We start from the raw sequence: 20,218 nt of genomic DNA on the forward strand, positions 1-20,218 counted from the left end.
TTCGACACCTTGCCCTTCATCACAGCATCAACAAACAGCCTCTAGATTGCTGTCCACCCTGTCCGCCAAATCAGTTATGTATATACAGAACAACAGAGGCGCTATCACACTTACCTGGGGCACTCCTGACGGTACCCTTGTCTCTGATGAACACTCGCCGTCGAGGACAACATACTGGGTCCCATTATTTAACAAGTCTTCGAGCCACTCACATAACTGTGAACTTATTCCATATGCTCGCACCTTCGTTAACAGCCTGCAACGGGGCACCGTGTCAAATGCTTTCCGGAAATATAGAAATATGGAGTCTGCCTGTTGCCCTTCACCCGTAGTACTCAGCATATCACGTGAGAAAACGACAAGCTGAGTTTCGCACAAGTGATGTTTTCCAAAACCATGCTGATCCGTGGACATAAGATTTTCAGTCTCAAGAAAGTTTATTACATTCGAACTGAGAATGTGTTCAAGGATTCTGCCGCAAACAGAAGTTAGGGATATTGGTCCGTAATTTTGCGGGTCCGTTCTTTTACCCTTTTTATACGCTAGAGTCACCTGCGCTTTTTTCCATTCGCTTGGGACTTTGTGCTGGGCGACAGATTCACGATAAATGCAAACTAGGTAAGGGGCCAATGCCGTAGAGCACTCTTTGTAAAATCGAACTAGAATTCCATCCGGACATGGTGATTTATTTGTTTTCACATCTTTCAGTTGTTTATCTACGCCAGGTATGCTTATTTCCATGTCGTCCATACGGGAGTCTTCCCGATGCTCAAATGGCGGTATGTTTGCACGATTCTCCTGTGTGAACTGGATGGTTGCGGCTACAGGAAGGCCACCTGGCTGCAAAGTTAAATACAAATAACGACCTAGAACTTCAGCACAGCGCATCCCTTACTAGGTGTAGTTAACGTTAAGCATTCTTCTGAATGGTTCTCCATTTTCCACCCGTGGGCTAGATATTGTATAGAATCGTTGCATATCATGCACTATGTACAGTGTTTTGCTAGTGAATTACCTAAAATTCGAAGTTGGGCAAGCCACATAAATAGATACTTGCAAGCAAAAGCTTAAAATACTAAAACGTTCATTCTTATCCCTGCAGTTGACTGGGTGATCAAATGCTTAGTCTGGAAGAAGACAGCACCATAAAGCCTCTAATAGAATCATGCCTAGTAACGTTCTGTGTTGTTAACGCCATCCTTCAGGTAAATGACTGGCTTACTTTGTAATACACTTGCTTTCGTTTTGTAACAAAAAAGAAAGACAACTACTGTATACGGATCATACTCAATGGTTTTAATCAGTATGAGCTTGAAGGAGCATTCCACGTATTAAAATTTACAAAATCTACCTTCTGTAGATTTATTGTGACAGCCTATTTGTGAAATGAGACTGATTTTTTCCTCTTTCTATTTGTTCTGTGCCGAAATTATGCTTATCGTTAACATCATGTGAGTAATAATTGTTAATTTGTTCTCCTAGGACATTGATTGGTGATTGGGGATAACTGCATGAACCTACCATATTCATGTGGTTTGGAGGATTAATGTCAGCCTTGATGATGCTAAGCGCTTAGGTGCCTCTGCCTAATCGACTGATGTGCTGATCCATCTGACCTGCTGACCCATTTGACATGTTGCCCAATTTGACATGTTGCCCAATTTGATATGTTGCCCAATTTGACATGTTGCCCAATTTCATATGTTGCCCAATTTCATATGTTGCCCAATTTGACGTGTTGCCCAATTTGACTTACAAATTTTTCACCTCCTACTCCTTTTGAGCCGTTGCTCCATTTCATCTGTTTTCAGCGAGAAAATAGAGCAATGGCGCCACGTCCACAGAGCCCAGAAATAAAGCCAGAGGAAGACGCATGCGCCCGGGTGGACGAGACCCCAGGGAGAGAACCCAGTAAGCCGTACGTGAGGCAGATCTACTGGACCAACGTGGTGGGCATCGCCGCACTGCACCTGGCCGCCCTCTGGGGGATTACGTGGACGCCATTCTATGCCAAGGTGCTCACCATCTTATGGGGTAAGTCACACCCTGCAGTGTTACATGTGTGCTTTGTAATTAGTGCTTGTATGGGGACTTTTAGCATGTGTACCGAATGTCTAGCTAAGGCCCAACTGTACTGTACTGATACGTCATACGCACACTGATTACGAGTTATTAGAGAATTTCATAACACTTACTGCACACACATTTCAAAAAGACAGATCTGTATCTTTCTTACAGACCTTAAATGCTATCTGTGTCAGACCAATATGAAATATGACATACGTCCAGGAAGTATTTCCATTCTCTGCATGCAGCTGCAAGTACATCTGATCGACTTTTCTCAATCATTGTAGTAACTCGCCTTCTCGATTCAGGCCAAGTCCCTGGAAACGGAGAAATCTACAGTTTGTCATGGTTGGCGCGTGTCCAAGTTTTTGTCTGTTAGTTGTCAAATACTTCTGCACGCTATTGTGTTAGAGCCCTCTATCATCGGATAATTGCTTTTGTTCCTCCTCCCCCGCACAGGTGCTGTAGGGAAGCAGCCTACTCACGCTGTAGTAAATTCACATCAGTTTCCATTGTGTGCCAGCCAGTCTGCTGTAACCAGCTCTGACGTCATAAATGTTGCGCAATACCTTAAAAATCAAGCAAATGACCTAAAACTTTTCTAGCATGTCAGGAATAATACTAAATTAATGTGTGTTAAATATCAGTTCGATAACTTCATCCATTTTCGAAATTTGGACGTTTTTCTAAAAAAATCATTGGCGCAACAGAAAAGAGCTAGAGACTTCAAAATTTATATTTAGATTCATATTTCATAATGATTTAATAAAAACAATACTTTGGATTTCATAAATTAAGATTTTAGTGGAAATTCATGATTTTCTGGTTTTCATCTCAAAACTGAAGGAAGCAAGATAGATTCAGTAGGCTAATAAATAAGGCTAGGATGTTTAGATTTAAATAGGTTGGAGGTCCGCTATGACTATGAAGATGTGAAAAGTTTCTTTTGAATACCTATAAAATTATAGCGATAGCGGATCTCAAAAGGGCCAGTTCAGAGCTCATCTACTGCGTGCAGTGTAGTTTAATTAATTCTCTCGCCCAAAATATTTAACTTAGCCATGTCAAAATTTTATTATCAATACTTACCTGCGTGCTGAATGCACGTTTAAATTAAGAGCTTCATCGGCCATCAGCAAAAGAAGCTATAAATTATTATGTAACTTGAAGTGGTGCGTTACTAGCCCAGCGGCTAGTCGAGAGAGCCGATTTGATCAGGCGTTCCCTTAGCCGTCCGCACCGCGGCTTTATATATAAGAACGCTGCGCAAGGAAGAAAGGCCCCAGTTCTCTCCAGACGCTGAATGACACGCCATCTGTGTCGGGAGTCGCGTCGCATCGGTATCACTGCTACAAACAGCCTCGGGTGCCGTATTAAGTTACTAGAGATACGCGGAACCATGAAAACATTTCAAGTGAAGTGTTAATTCTGGGATGATTTTCATTATCTAGCTTCAGTTTGCGTATTGTCGTATTTTCACGTGCCGTCGCGGGACAGACATTCTACCAAATATTTAGCGTGGCGTTTGATGAAATATTTTCATCAAATTATGGCGAGCATTCTTTTTAACATTTAATTCGGACATTTATAGTTGCATCAGCGCATTAGACTCTGAACTGCTCTGTTAGTTAGGTTGTAGGGATACTTGTGTTTTTTATCAGTGAATTTCAGAATATACTCAACTATTTTGGAAAACCGTTTTTGATTAGAAATCCCGGACAATCTCCTAATTCCTCAGAGCTATAAGCTGCAGCTATAATGGTATTCTCAGATGAAGTGGGCACTAGGATCTCTAATTACTGGCTCCACGTTTTGTTAAATCACTTTCTGGGTGCTAAAAAGTAAATAGAGAGCCAGTGTTGAGAACGGCGAAAGACAGCATTAACAACATTCTAAAAGCCAGAAACTGATTCAACATGCAAGCATTTATACAGCAATTAGATTTTTTTACAAATTATTCGCCGCCCCACAGTGCCTGAACATGTCCATCAATAAGTGTTCTCTGATACCTCTCTCACTGACAAGAAACGGGCCGAAAACATTCTTTTAGTAAACACATAAACGTACAGTATATACTTTCTCTGGTTTTCACGTTGGATGCAACACTGTCGATATATTACAACAGCAACTCTGATGTCCTACAGTAAGGTGTCTGGACAACAGTGGAAAAGGAAGGCTACACCAGATTCTTTATTTTTTTGTTTATCTTGCATTCAAGAATAATGGATCAGCAGACAGATTAGAACTGCCATTGTCTCGTTTACGAGTCCAGTGTCTTACCAGCTACATTATCACTCGCCGCTTGTCATCTACGTACATCAATCTGTCACTATTCAGATCATTCTTAACTGCCTCACCATCCAGTGTCGATGTCCTGTTCCCTATCTTGCTTAGGTGTCGATGGTACGTGGACAACCCAAACAAAAACTAAATTATCTCTGCTAGAGGTGATTGCAGTTCATTCTGCGTGTACGCTATGCAGAGCAGAAGTTTCATTCTGGATGGTAAGAATCAAGAATAAATTACAACAAATGAAAATCGTACTGTCATTGCCACTGAAATTTTATTGCCTTGTTGCCAACTTGATATTCTGTTCTGATCTCTAACTAATCACGGATAGCAAATGGACCCGGGAACTAGGTAAGAAGTGTTCGTGAACCTAGCTGCTACTCTGCACCAGAGATCACTTCTGGTCGCACGTATATTTTGTGGGGCCCTTTCTCGTAACATAGACAAATATTTCAGCTCCTTCATCGATTTGTTTACAGAGGCTGTGGCACAGATATTTTAATTTTAATGCTCCTTTCACTGAAACCCGAAAATTTATACGTAAATTTATATTTAATTGTTGGCCTATAATATCCAACACAACTACGCCGAATGAAGACAACATTCATCCACTCAAGTTGTAATAGTTATTAAGATGGTTTCAGTGTATATTGCTATTTTTAATTGTTACCTGCAACATCAACACGCACGTTGTAAATATCAAACTCACAACATCTGTCTTAGTAGAACACTAAAAGTTTTCCCGTATATTGATAATTGTACTTGCATACTGCAGCATCAATATGGGCAAGAAAAGTTATGAGCTCCCTCAGCTGCTATAATACATAATACGAATTAGTGCACAATAGCCTAACAGCACAAAAAACACTGGATATTACCAACACGACAGCGAAAGACAACAAGCGAACGTAAGATAATAGTCACAGAGTTACCCAGCAACGAACTCACACGATGTACTACTGTTTGTGACAGGTCTACAGTAGTCGAGGAAGTAACTGTGCAAAGATCAAATGCTCACCATAATACTAATTTGAGCTTATACCAGCAATTTCAGAGATCCGCTCACATATACAGAGTAACAATTGTTGAACTATATGAAAAAAACGTTCATTAGTTACAAACTACTTTATTCAACATGTAAACGTCAGTACAGATATTCGTATTTAGGCTACGACATATTCGATATGCCTGCCATCCTTGGCGATGATGTGGCGCAGACGAATAGCGAAATTCTGCATGACTCGCTGAAGTGTCGGAGCATCGATGCTGTCAATAACCTCCTGAGTGGCTGTTTTCAGCTCAGCAATGGTTTCTGGGTTATTGCTATACACATTGTCTTTAATTTAGCCCCACAAAAAGAAGTCGCATGTGTTCAGATCCGGAGAATATGGCGGACAGTCGAGGCCCACGCCAGTGACCTCTGGGCACGCCAGAGCCAGAATGCGGTCCCCAAAGTGCTCCTCCAGGACATCAAACACTCTCCAGTTTCGATGGTGTTGAACTCCGTCTTGAATGAACCACATCTTGTCGAAATCAGGGTCACTTTGGATAATGGGGCTGAAATCATCTTCCAAAACCTTCACGTACCGTTCGGTAGTCACCGTGCCACCAACGAATATCGCATCTATTATTCCGTGAATGGATATTGCACACCACACAGTCACCCGTGAAGAGACTTCTCGATCGCGAAATGCGGATTCTCAATCGCCCAAATGCGCCAATTTTGTTTATTGGCGAACCCATTCAAATGAATGTGGGGTTCGTCTCCAAACCAAATCATATGCACATACTAATTCCCATCATGCCCCGCGGCCAACCGTGCGGCTTGAACGCCCGAACGCAAACTGTTTAGAAGTTATGACGATTTTATTTCATATAGTTCAATAATTGTTACCCTGTAGGTTACTTACTCGTATGTATAAATGAACGATAAAAACACCAATAAAAATGACAAAGAGCTGGTAAATGGAGCTGTTAAGAAATGAAAATGAATGCGGCCGTATAATTAAAGAAACAGCTACTAATTATCGTTATGAGTTATGGCACTACAATTTTGTCGTTTTAAACATTTCTGTTTTGTCCTTGCAAAATGTAAACTACAGCTAATACTCAGTTGTGTAAAAATCTTGATGATTATAAAATGTTCTCCATTTACTTTTCACTCATAACGACCTATCTTATCGTTTCATAAAAATCCAAGCACCCTCTACACCCTAACCTAAGCAAAACGACGAGCACCATAATGCACTATCACAATAGAGATACAAATAGAAAACTACAGGTTTCTATGAGTGGCCAACGCATTAGTCACAAGGATATGTCTGCATACTTGGCACTGAAATTAAATGGCACTTTAATGTATAGCTCACATTTAGAAGATACAAGACAGAAACTCTAAGCTCCGCAATGCTATCCTGTCGAAATTGACTGGAACGATGTGGTGTTGTGGGGCGAGCACATTGAGGGCAGCAGTGTGGCTGCATATTGTTCGTCAGTTTGGGTGAGAAGTCGACATGTACCTAAAGTGGACATCTAACTGAAGGAGACAGTGCGGGTAACCTCTGGGATCTCGGGCCCACACTGTGTGTCTTGCCCCGCGTTCCAGCAAATATTCGAGTAGAGCCCCCGAAAAAAGGCAATCGCGGTTAGCTACGGGAGCATACAGAAAAATGCTAGCCAACTCAGAACTCCGTCTACACCAAGACGTGGCACCTATAAACAGACTTAAATCTAAGTCACTTTTGTGGAAAATGAGTGAAGATTTACAAGGCTTCGACTTAGACGGCTTTGAAAAAGGTACGAATTACTTATAAGTGGACTTGTGAACTGAAATTTGGTTGGTGACCCCCAACAATGAGATAGTAGGATTCCACCTCCCGAGGAAATTGTGGACAACTTTGAATCGTGTCAGAACGAGTGTTGGTAGATGTAAGCAATATAGGTAAGGGAATGGGGCTTATCTGGCAGTTCTTAATGCGATTGTGATGAAATCCAACCAATGGACTATTTGCTTGTGTGTGGCCTGCATGGTTATGATGGTGATCTGAAGCCATACGCAGACTGACTCACCCATAGGGTAGCTAAAGAATATTTGTAATATAGTACAGAATTACAAGAACACTTGTAAAGAAAATTCTAACTCAGCACAGAGCTACAAGAATACTGCAGTTAATACATTGGGCCAAGCATTTAACGTGACGATTTTCTTTGTAAATACTGAAAGAGTAAATAAATAAATAAAATCAACATTAAGATAACTTGATACCGTCTTCCACGTCTTTATCTTCTCATTTCTTTGTACTTGCTACATCCAATATCTTCGGTAAGATAACTGTCTCACAAACCCTAATCTTTGTAAACATGTTCAGTGTTTCCTCAATGTTTCTCCACACTGTACCAATTTAACTGTTTGTGATTGCCATAGCAGATGTTGCAAGGAGCCGGTCGTGAGTCACGATGGGACTGTCCGTTAATGTCAGACTTTCCCGAAATCAGGATACTCTCTGCTATTCATATACTTCCGCAACGGAAGTACAGAAAAATGGCCCCCGTACATAAATAATAGCTGACGGCCATTGAAAAATCACTAATTAAGATTGGTTGGTTGGTTGGTTTTGGGGAAGGAGACCAGACAGCGTGGTCATCGGTCTCATCGGATTAGGGAAGGATGGGGAAGGAAGTCGGCCGTGCCCTTTCAGAGGAACCATCCCGGCATTTGCCTGGAGCGATTTAGGGAAATCACGGAAAACCTAAATCAGGATGGCCGGACGCGGGATTGAACCGTCGTCCTCCCGAATGCGAGTCCAGTGTCTAACCACTGCGCCACCCCGCTCGGTGCTAATTAAGAGTGGCAGAGGTCACCTAGCTGCATAAATAATAGCAAAAGGAAGTCCAGTCATTGCACTATTTAATTTACAATCATGTGTATACACAAGGGAAAATCGCACCTCGAGAACACTTTCTAACAAAACTATCATTACACATCTGAAAGCAATGAACTATGTAATTCATACTTTACACACATATGAGTGGGGCACAAGGGATAAGGATGACGGAATGAAAAACGTTACCTCCGGGGATCACGCTGGAATCGACCTACACCGGTGACAGAAATAATCGAATTACCCCTGCCAGAAGTAGGAGTACTAACCATACATGTAAGATCCGATAACATGCACCTGGAGCAAGATGTGGAGCCACAGTATTCACTACAGTAAAGATCGACTCTTGAACCGCGAAAAGGAATGAAATAAACGAGTAAGAAAATCATGAAAAACGGTGCTAACAAGGGCACGCCAAGATGCTAGGATCATGGATTTACTTCAATCTTTGTACACCTTTAGTAGGCCATTAAAACAACATAATGTGCATAGTAAGGTGCACTACTCCGGCAATTCCGAGAAAAAATCGCAAGAGAGGGTTAACGCATCTATTGTGTCTGTGCGAAGATGTCGGCGGTAAAACGTTATTGTAGTCAGGTGGTTGGCGTTCATCTATATTTTTTTCATCGCTGGTCACATTATTTAATTTATATGACATTTGAGAGGTAATATAATGATAAAAGAACCCAAGTGCATTTTGATGAAGTTGTAGTGAATTTCATATGTTATTTGACTATTTACTATTTGTAATTAAATTTTCAAGGACGAAGGACAGGCTTGGAAAGTCCAAGTCAAACCTCGATAAATAAAGATGCGAATGACGTTATTCGCAATCATTAATATACAGTAGTAAGTCACAATGTGCCAGACCACAAGAGAAATGTATAATTACTCGTCGGATGTGCTCTTGACATCACACGTTGCAGCGTGGTATTTCTCATACAGATACGGAAAACATACGAGGGCGAGTCAAATGAAAACCTTAAACATTTTTTTTAAATATTATTTATTGTGCAGAAGTGGTACAAAGCTGTACCACTTTTCAACATAATCTCCCCCACGCTCAATGCAAGTCCTCCAGCGCTTACAAAGTGCATAAATTCCTTTAGAAAAAAAATCTTTTTGTAGTCCGCGCACCCACTCATGTACCACGTGGCGTACCTCTTCATCAGAACGGAATTTCTTTCCTCCCATTGCGTCCTTGAGTGGTCCAGACATATGGAAATCATTTGGGGCAAGGTCTGGTGAGTATGGTGGGTAAGGAAGACACTCAGAATGCAGGTCTGTGATTGTTGCAACTGTTGTACGGGCAGTGTGGGGCCTTGCACTGTCATGTTGCAAAAGGACACCTGCTGACAGCAATCCACGTCGCTTTGATTTGATTGTAGGCGGCAGATGATTTTTTTAGGAGATCTGTGTATGATGCACTGATGACAGTGGTCCCTCTAGGCATGTAATGCTCCAAAATGACGCCTTTTTCGGCCCAAAAGAGAGTCAGGATAACCTTCCCTGCTGATAGTTTCGTTCGAAACTTCTTTGGTTTTGGTGATGAGGAATGGCTCCATTTCTTGCTCGCTCTCTTCGTTTCCGGTTGGTGGAAGTGAATGCAGGTTTCGTCCCCAGTAACGATTCTTGCAAAGAAGCCATCACTTTCTCGTTCAAAGCGCCGAAGAAGTTCTTCACAAGCATCAACACGTTCTCTCATTTCAGTAGTCAGCTGCCGTGGCTCCCATCTTGCAGACACTTTCTGAAACTGGAGCACATCATGCACAATGTGGGGTGCTGACCCATGACTAATCTGTAAACATGCTGAAATGTCATTCAGTGTCACTCGGCGGTTTTCCTTCACTATGGCTTCAACTGCTGCAATGTTTGACCTGGATGAGGAGCATCTTCCACTGAAGTCACACCATTTGCGAACTTCATACTCAATTCGTAGACTTGCTGCTGTGACAAACATGCATCACCGTACTGAACCTTCATTCGTCGATGAATTTCAATAGGTTTCACACCTTTACTACGGAAAAACCGAATAACAGAACGCTTTTCTCCCCTGGTGCAAGTCGCAAGTGGGACGGCCATCTTTACTGTGCATCTGCACTATGTTGCCACCTACAGGCCATTCTGTACGCTGTTTGTAGCACGCTTACCAACTTACAGGATAACGGCGTGAAATTTCCATTTGTTATTACAAATTTAAGGTTTTCATTTGACTCATCCTCGTAAATTTAAACTTCATGCAGATATACAGAGTTTCTCCATTATAATACCTCTCAAAATGTCATATGAATTACATAAAATGACCAGTGATGAAAAAATAGGGCAATAATTTAAGCCGCTTAATAGACGCGTAAAACTTCTCTTGCGACTTTCTCGGAAGTGCCAGAGGAGTGCACCTTACTGCTCGCACATTACGTTATTTTAATGGCCTACAAAAGGTGTTCAAAGTTTGAAGTGGTCACAATGGCGTGGCCTTCTCTTGCAAGTGAAATCAGACATTACCACAACGATCCTAAAAAATCAGCCGATGCCTGATCGACTCCATCCTAGAAACACAGAAGCGAAGCAACATTTACCCACCTAAAACGGCACCGTGTCCAGCAAACAAGTCTCTACAGACAACAGGGTCACACCCAGAGATCCAAGCACAAGTCCCGATCGAAGTCTGGACCCCGACTCTCCCTCAGCGTCCGCGAAAGGGTGCAGAGTCGACAGGAATATTTTCCTGAAGAGCTCTTAAAAGAGTGAATAGAAAAATTCTCCTAGCGTTCCCTTGGCACAAGCAGAGCGCGTCAGAACTATTGCGGCCAGTCAAAACCCACTGCTCGTTGTCATCCTATCAACGAGAGCAAATTTTCATTTCGAACCCCGCACTCTCTGCCCGAGAAAACTGCCATTGGCCAATCAAGCCCTGCGACCAGTGGTCGTCCTACCCTTTAGAATTCCTCTTCTCTAGTGGAAATTCGAATTAGTTGGGCAATTTAAACACAAAACAACGCCCATTAACCGTTTGAAATATGAAACGGCTTTGCGTGGCGCCAAGTTGTCGCCTTCCTTCGCATGGGAGCTCCCGTCAGACATGTATCGTTAAGGTAAGACGTCATACAATCGGCCCTAAATGCGTGGGTGGAGATATCTCTGTTCAAAGTCGCTTTTGTCCAGAAAATTTCACGCGTGGCCGACAAAAGCAAGACTCTGCGCCGACGCTGCCCTCTGGCACTCCAGCCCCCCCCCCCCCCCCCTATCAAAGAGAATTCGAAAGTAATCAACGGAGAATTGACAGACAAACCCTACCATCGCTAAATGGCGTAAGTTTTATCACACTAGTGAAATCAGTACTATATTTACCTGTTAGATCGCAACGATTTCTGAAATAACTGGGTATTGTTATTCTTCATCGAATTAATGGCGGAATTAATCTTAAATGGAGGCCGAAATTTATCTACATGAAACGAATCAGCCGCAGAGTTGTCAGACGCGTCTCATTGTTCTCCTAAACTTCCTTCGTTTTTTTTGGAAGTCTTCTTTTGGCACCTTGGCATATGGTTAAATAATATTGCTTTTACCGAGCGAGGTGGCGCAGTGGTTAGACACTGGACTCGCATTCGGGAGGACGACGGTTCAATCCCGCGTCCGGCCATCCTGATTTCGGTTTTCCGTGATTTCCCTAAATCGTTCCAGGCAAATGCCAGGATGGTTCCTTTGAAAGGGCACGGCCGACTTCCTTCCCCGTCCTTCCCTAATCCGATGAGACCGATGACCTCGCTGTCTGGTCTCCTTCCCCAAACCAACCAACCAACCAATATTGCTTTTCTTCGACATGAGATGAACGGTGTTGCAGCGATCTTCCTGGGCGGCGCAGGTGGGTTCGGAGTGACGGCAGGTGCCCACCGGCTGTGGACTCACCGCGCCTACAAAGCCACGTGGCCTGCCAGGGTCATCCTTATGGTCTGCTACTGCATCGCCGGACAGGTGAGTGAACTTCCTGTAACAGCACGCGCTGCGTTTTAACATGCAGCAGCAGTATAGCAAAAAGACAGACAATCTGTAATACCACCGATAAGCCCTATGCTCATCCCATATGCACTATGCGATCAAAAGTATCCGGACACCTGGCCGAAAATGACTTACAAGTTCGTGGCGCCCTCCATCGGTAATGTTGGAATTCAATATGGTGTTGGCCCACCCTTAGCCTTGATGACAGCTTCCATTCTCGCAGGCATACATTCAATCAGGCGCTGGAAGGTTTCTTGGGGAATGGCAGACCATTCTTCACGGCGTGCTGCACTGAGGAGAGGTGTCAATGTCAGTCGGTCAAGCCTGGCACGAAGTCGGCGTTCCAAAACATCCCAAAGGTGTTCTATAGGATTCAGGTCAGAACTCTGTGCAGGTCAGTCCATTACAGGGATATTATTGTCATGTAACCACTCCGCCACAGGCCGTGCATTATGAACAGGTGCTCGATCGTGTTGAAAGATGCAGTCGCCATCTCCGAATTGCTCTTCAACAGTGGGAAGCAAGAAGGTGGTTAAAAAATCAATGCAGGTCTGTGCTGTGATAGTGCCACGCAAAACAACAAGGGGTGCAAGCTCCATCCATGAAAAACATAACCACACCATAACAACAACGCCTCCGAATTTTACTGTTGGCACTAAACACGCTGGCAGATGATGTTCACCGGGTATTCGCCATACCCAGACCCTGCCATCGGATCGCCACATTGTGTACCGTGATTCGTCATTCCACACAACGTTTTTCCACTGTTCAGTCGTCCTGTGTTTACGCTTCTTACACCAAGCGAGGCGTCGTTTGGCATTTACCGGCGTGATGTGTGGCTTGTGAGCAGCCGCTCGACCATGAAATACCAGTTTCCTCCCGCCCAACTGTCATAGTACTTGCAGTAGATCCTGATGCAGTTTGGAATTCCTGTGTGATGGCATGGATAAAATCGAAATGCCGTGTGGCTAGGGCCTCTCGTAGGGTAGACCGTTTGCTTGGTGCAAATCTTTCGAGTTGACGCCACTTCGGCGACATGCGTGTCGATGGGGATGAAATGAGGTGATGATAAGGACAACACAACACCCAGCCCCTGAACGGAGAAAATCTCCGACCCAGCCGGGAATCGAACCCGGGCCGTTAGGTATGACATTCCGTCGCACTGACCACTGAGCTACCAGGGGCGGACATGGTCTGGATAGATGTCTGCCTATTACACATTACGATCCTCTTCAACTGTCGGCGGTCTCTCAGTCAACAAACGAGGTCGGCCTGTACGCTTTTGTGCTGTACGTGTCCCTTCACGTTTCCACTTCACTATCACATCGGAAACAGTGGACCTAGGGATGATTAGGAGTGTGGAAATCTCGCATACAGGCGTACGACACAAGTGACACCAATTCACCTGACCACGTTCGAAGTCCGTGAGTTCCGCGGAGCGCCCCATTCTCCTCACTCACGATGTCTAATGATTACTGAGGTCGCTGATATTTAGTACCTGGCAGTTGGTGGCAGCACAGTGCACCTAATATGAAATAGGGGTGTCCAGAAACTTTTGATCACATAGTGTACATATGCAAAGCAACGTATTTTCCTGGAGAAGATCTACAATCAGAATTTAGGACTGTGAAAATATTATACAATGATGCGACAAAAGTCATGGGATATCTCCTAACATCGTGTAGAACCTCCTTTATCCCGACTTGGTGCAGCAGTTCGACGTGGAATATACTCCACAAGTCGTTGGAAGTCCCATCCAAAACTATTGAGCCACGTTGCCTCTATAACCGTCCATAATTGCGAAAATGTTAGCGGTGGAGGTTTTTGTGCACGAACTGACTTCTCGATTATTTCCCATCGCACTGACGGTGTGCAAATCATTCGCTCAAATTGTCCAGAATATTCTTCAAAACAATCGTGAGAAACTGTGACCCGGTGACGATTCCATTGTTGTTTGGTGACATCAAGTCTATAAATGCTGCAAATGGTCTCCAAGCAACCGAACGTAACCGTTTCCAGCCAATGACCGGTTCAGTTGGACCAGAGCAGGCAGTCCATTCAAGATAAAAACCGCCCCCACCATTATGGAGCTACCACCAGCTTTCACAGTGCCTTGTTGACAACTTGGTTACACGGCTTCGGGGGATCCGCGCCATACTCGAACCCTACCACCGGCTCTTACCAACTCTAATCGGAACTCATCTGACCAGAACACGGTTTTCCAACCAATATGGTCACGAGCCCAGTACAGGTGTTGCAGACGATGTCGTGCTGTTAGCAAAGGCACTTTCGTCGCTCCTCTGCTGCCATATCCCATTAACGCCAAATTTCGCCGCACTGCCTTAACAGATACGTTCGTCGTACGTCCCACACTGAATCCTGCTGTTGTTTCACGAAGTGTTGCTTGTCCGTCAGCAATGAGAACTCTTAAGTAAACGCTGCTGCTCTCAGTCCTCAAGTGAAGGATACAGTTCCGCACTGTCGCGTGATAAACAAAGTAAGAGCCTACGGAATATCAGACCAGCTGTGTGGATGGATTGAAGAGTTTTTAGCAAACAGAACACAGCATGTTGTTATCAATGGAGAGACGTCTACAGACGTTAAAGTAACCTCTGGCGTGCCACAGGGGAGTGTTATGGGACCATTGCTTTTCACAATATATATAAATGACTTAGTAGATAGTGTCGGAAGTTCCATACGGCTTTTCGCGGATGATGCTATAGTATACAGAGAAGTTGTAGCATTAGAAAATTGTAGCGAAATGCAGGAAGATCTGCAGCGGATAGGCACTTGGTGCAGGGAGTGGCAACTGACCCTTAACATAGACAAATGTAATGTATTGCGAATACATAGAAAGAAGGATCCTTTATTGTATGATTATATGATAGCGGAACAAACACTGGTAGCAGTTACTTCTGTAAAATATCTGGGAGTATGCATGCGGAACGATTTGAAGTGGAATGATCATACAAAATTAATTGTTAGTAAGGCGGGTACCAGGTTGAGATTCATTGGGAGAGTGCTTAGAAAATGTAGTCCATCAACAAAGGAGGTGGCTTACAAAACACTCGTTCGACCTATACTTGAGTATTGCTCATCAGTGTGGGATCCGTACCAGATCGGTTTGACGGAGGAGATAGAGAAGATCCAAAGAAGAGCGGCGCGTTTCGTCACAGGGTTATTTGGTAACCGTGATAGCGTTACGGAGATGTTTAATAAACTCAAGTGGCAGACTCTGCAAGAGAGGCACTCTGCATCGCGGCGTAGCTTGCTCGCCAGGTTTCGAGAGGGTGCGTTTCTGAATGAGGTATCGAATATATTGCTTCCCCCTACTTATACCTCCCGAGGAGATCACGAATGTAAAATTAGAGAGATTAGAGCGCGCACGGAGGCTTTCAGACAGTCGTTCTTCCCGCGAACCATACGCGACTGGAACAGGAAAGGGAGGTAATGACAGTGGCACGTAAAGTGCCCTCCGCCACACACCGTTGGGTGGCTTGCGGAGTATAAATGTAGATGTAGATGTAGAAGGCCGGCGGCTTTTGAGTTGCCCGTGGTCAGATCAAAATGCCTGAAATGTGGTTCAAATGGTTCAAGTGCCTCTGAGCACTATGGGACTTAACTTCTGAGGTCATCAGTCCCCTACATCTTAGAACTACTTAAACCTAACTAACTTAAGAACACCACACATATCCATACCCGAGGCAGGATTCGAACCTGCGACTGTAGCAGCCGCACAGTTCCGGACTGAAGCGCCTAGAACCGCTCGGCTACAACGGCCGGCGCAAGATTTTCCATTCCTTCATTGTACACTGGGCATAGCGTACACAAGATATAAAAGGGCAGTGAATTGGGAGGACTGTCACGTGCACTCAGGTGACTTATGTGAAAACGTGTCCGTCGTGATTATGGCCACTCGACGGAATTAACAGACATTGAACGCGGAATGGTAGTTGGAGCCTGACGCATGGGACATTCCATTCGGTTAGGGAATTCAATATTCCGATATCCACAGTGTCAAGTGTGTACCAGGAATACTACATTTTAGGCGCCGGCCGCTGTGGTTCAAATAGTTCAAATGGGTCTGAGCACTATGGGACTTAACTTCTGAGGTCATCAGTCCCCTAGAACTTAGAACTACTTAAAGCTAACTAACCTAAGGACATCACACACATCCATGCCCGAGGCAGGATTCGAACCTGCGACCGTAGCAGCCGCACGGTTCCGGGCTGAAGCGCCTAGAACCGCGTGGCCACACCGGCCGGCCAGACGGTCATGGAAGATGACTGTGACAACAGCTGCAAAAGTCATTGCAGAACTAAATTTTACACTCGCAAACCATGTCAGCACCAAAACACCTAGAAGAGAGCTCCATAAACAGGGAGTTGCAGGGCGAGCTGGAACTTCAGAACCAGTCACCAGTGATGGAAATGCCCGTAATAGGAAAACGTGGCGCCAAAGCCATGAAACCTGTACTGTGGAGCTACGGAAGAACGTAATTTGGTCGATGAGTCTTGTTGCACAATATTTCCAACTTCTGGCCGATATTCTAGCCAAGAGTGAAACATCGTGGGGATTTGGTGATGATTTGGGCAGTCATATCGTGGTATGGCATGGGATCAGTGGTTACTCTGCGAGGTCGCATTACTGCCAAGGATTATGAGGCCATTTTGGTCGATCAGGTCCATCTCATGGTACAGTGTCTGTTCCACACTGGTGATGCTGTGTTCCAAGACGACAAGGCCCTTGTCCGCACAGTTTGCATGGCCCAGGCCCGCTGGAAGCTCGCCCAAATTCCGGGCCTCTTTTGGCGTGCAAAAAGCATTTTAATTTTTACGTTTGCCCAAGCCCCGTAATATGGCCGTCGTGGTTCAGTGGATAGCGCGCCCTGGAGGTCCCACGTTCAGTACCGAACAGTGGTGGTGTTTTTCCTCCTTCGAGTCTCTCCAGGACAGCCACAGTTCCACACAGCCTGACAATAAACGAGCACTCGGGTTCTTTTCCCGAGGGTAAATGCCCAGGGCTCGCCACCTCCTCGTCCTCCCCCCCCCCCCCCCCCCTCTCCCACAGTCAGCCCTCAGTGACGTGGCGAGGAAAGGAAAGGCCGCAAGCTGTTTGCAGTCTCAGGCCAATAGCCCAGTCACGAACATCCACCACAGACTTTACCTTACCTTTTTTTTTTCAGTCATCAGTGTTCCAACAAGTTTGATGTGGCCCGCCACGAACTCCTCTCCTGTGCGAACCTCTTCATCTCAGAGCACTTTTTGCTCTCTACAGCTCTCTCTAGTACCATGGAAGTCATTCCCTGACGACTTACCACATGTCCTATCATCCTGTTCCTTCTCAAGTGGTTCAAATGGCTCTAAGCACTATGAGACTTAACATCTGAGGTCGTAAGTCCCCTAGAACTTAGAACTACTTAAACCTAACTAACCTAAGGACATCACACACATCCATGCCCGAGGGAGGATTCGAACCTGCGACCGTAGTAGTCGCGCGGTTCCGGACTGAAGCGCTTAGAACCGCTCGGCCACAAGGCCGGCTGTCCCTTTTCCTTTCACCTTATCAGTCCACCTAATTTTCAACATTCGTGTATAGCACCACATCTCAAATGCTTCGATTCTCTTCTGTTCCGGTTTTCCCACAGTCCTTACTTTATAGACTGCAATGTTCAAGCGTTCGGCTGCTGAAGCAAGTAATTGCTTAACACTACTTAATTCTGTCATCTAACAACTCCGTGTATTTTTCCTTACAAGGTCACTTGCTGTTTCCTCAGTGCAAAGTGTGTGTTCCTATCTGTACAACTGTGTCAACAGAATTTTTTCTAGCTGCCAAAATTTTGTATTTACGACTTACACGTGATCATTCAAAAATCCTAGGGCGGAGTTATCGGTCTGAAGGACCTCAAACTTGACATATACCTCTCATTTGAACTGCCCTATACAATGATGTTAACAATTCTGACGACTGACTAGCACTGATTGATGGTAATTCACAATAATGTGATCCAAAGCGAAAGAAAATACGAACAATTGAAAAACTACTGCTCCGATCTCAACATGGCACTAACCCTATGAATGTAATGTACAACTTAACACTCATACAACGAGGCCTGCTGAAAGGTAAGGCCTCTGAACTTTTTGTGTGAAAACTCTTAAAGCTTTTAAATAAAATAAACGTTTTTGACATTCTACAGCTTTATTCTTCATGTCTACAATTATTTCTCAACATAGTCATCCTGGCGACGGACGCATTCTCCCAGCGAGAGACCAATTTGTTGATACCGTCACTGTAGAATGTTTGATTTTGTTGACGGAGCCTCTTACCTCATTTCTGCTTGCATCGCTTTTTCACTATTAACGTGAAATTCTCGAAGGTACTGTTCTTTAAGGCCTGGAAAGAAATGGAAATGGGGTGGAGCGAAGTCGGGACTGTATGAAGGATGATCGATAACAGTGAACCCAAGGCGCCGGATTGTTGCAAATGTTGCAAAGCTCCTGTGCGGTCTGCCATTCTCATGATGAAGGAGAGCGTACTTCGTGTGTGGACGAACTCTTCGAATTCCAAACTCGGTTACAGCACACTGTTCCTCACGCACCGACATAGTTACATTACATACCACTGTTACACAATACAATTCGGAGCCCTCTAGCGGAAGAGGGCTGCAAGTACGTAGACATGAAGAATAAGAAATAGAATGTTAATAACATATGTTTTATTCAGAAAGCCTTAAGAATTTGCACATATAAATTCGGAGGCGTTATTTTATAGCACACCCTCGTAAATTTGGTGTTCGTAGCTTTAATGCGGAGCCGATCCCATTTTCAAACAATTTTGATAAAACACTGATGACTCCCTAACTGCTGCTCACAAGAGCATGAAACTCCGGCTCCTGGGGTGTTAACACGTTCTGAACACAGTCCCCTAATCAAAATGGTAGGTCATCTGAGAACGCAATAATCGCAAAATATTTTAATAAAAGCAGTCTCGCTGCTCAGCTGTGCCGGCTGAAAACTCCACACTAATTGCTAAACAGACCTCGCATCCCCATAATACCTTCTTAATTTCCTACATTTTCGCCCTCGCACCACCTTCCTAACTCCCTACCTTTTTCGCCTATACCACCTTATCAATGAATCTGTATTTAATAATTGATAAATTGTGAAGGGCGTTCAAAAGAAAAAGTACGAAACAACACTGTGGGTATACGGTAATTGAAGTCTTTATTCAAGTGTAATCACCAGAGGCCTGAGCACAACTAACACACTGTTTCACGAGCCGAAGGATTCCCTGTTCCCAGAATTTCTGTGGCTGTGACAGGAGCTAGTCCTCCAGCGCGCTCCTTCCCTTCGTCGTCCGAATTGAGGCGCTTTTGCTTCCACTTGAGCTTGGCCATTACACTCTGCGTGACCTCGGAGACGTGTGAACGCGCGTCATCGTGGAGCAGAGTCACCTCTTCTGTGAACAGCCCAGGCCGTTAGCTCTTGATCGACTTTCGTAGTCTTTGGCGCGTCTTCAGTGGAGGTCCCTATTGATTGTTTTCCCGAGCTCGAGAAATTCGGCGAGTATGGGGCGTCGGACGTCGAGAAAGGCTCTGAGCATCGTTCTGCCTGCTGAGGGCACATCTTTGAATTTTTTAGGTGGAGGTGACGGCGCAACTTTGGCGTCCCTTGAAGTCTCACTAAGTTATCCCACAGTAGCATATGCAAATTTCAACCGGTTTGGTTGTTGCGACGTTTCGTTCCTTCTCATTTGAACACTCCTACGAGGGGCGTTCGAAAAGTCTGTGCAAATTCCGAGAGGTGCCTATCGAGGTCATGTTTAGCTAGTAGCATCTTTGGAAAGAACGCACACCAAGTTTCAGCCATATTGGTCTATTTATTTGTGTTTGGCATTCGTGTGAATCAAGGAAGTCGAGTGATTGTCAAAAAATGGACGAAAAAGAATTTCGTGTGGTGATTAGACATTACTTTATGAAAGGCAAA

The 20,218-nt window shown here is 44.4% G+C and overlaps 1 protein-coding gene across 1 annotated transcript in view; it reads left to right on the forward strand.

The window, feature by feature from the left end:
- Window positions 1–1,826: 1,826 nt before the first annotated feature.
- The window catches only part of LOC124775230 (acyl-CoA Delta-9 desaturase-like), a 45,395-nt gene continuing 27,003 nt past the window's right edge, over window positions 1,827–20,218 (forward strand). The window contains exons 1-2 of the mRNA XM_047250067.1: window positions 1,827–2,034; window positions 12,079–12,209. Coding sequence (XP_047106023.1) covers window positions 1,827–2,034; window positions 12,079–12,209 — 339 coding nt within the window. The remainder of the gene's footprint in view (window positions 2,035–12,078; window positions 12,210–20,218) is intronic.

This window comes from Schistocerca piceifrons, chromosome 2 (genome assembly GCF_021461385.2).
Source record: "Schistocerca piceifrons isolate TAMUIC-IGC-003096 chromosome 2, iqSchPice1.1, whole genome shotgun sequence".
Classification (NCBI taxonomy): Eukaryota; Metazoa; Arthropoda; class Insecta; order Orthoptera; family Acrididae; genus Schistocerca; species Schistocerca piceifrons.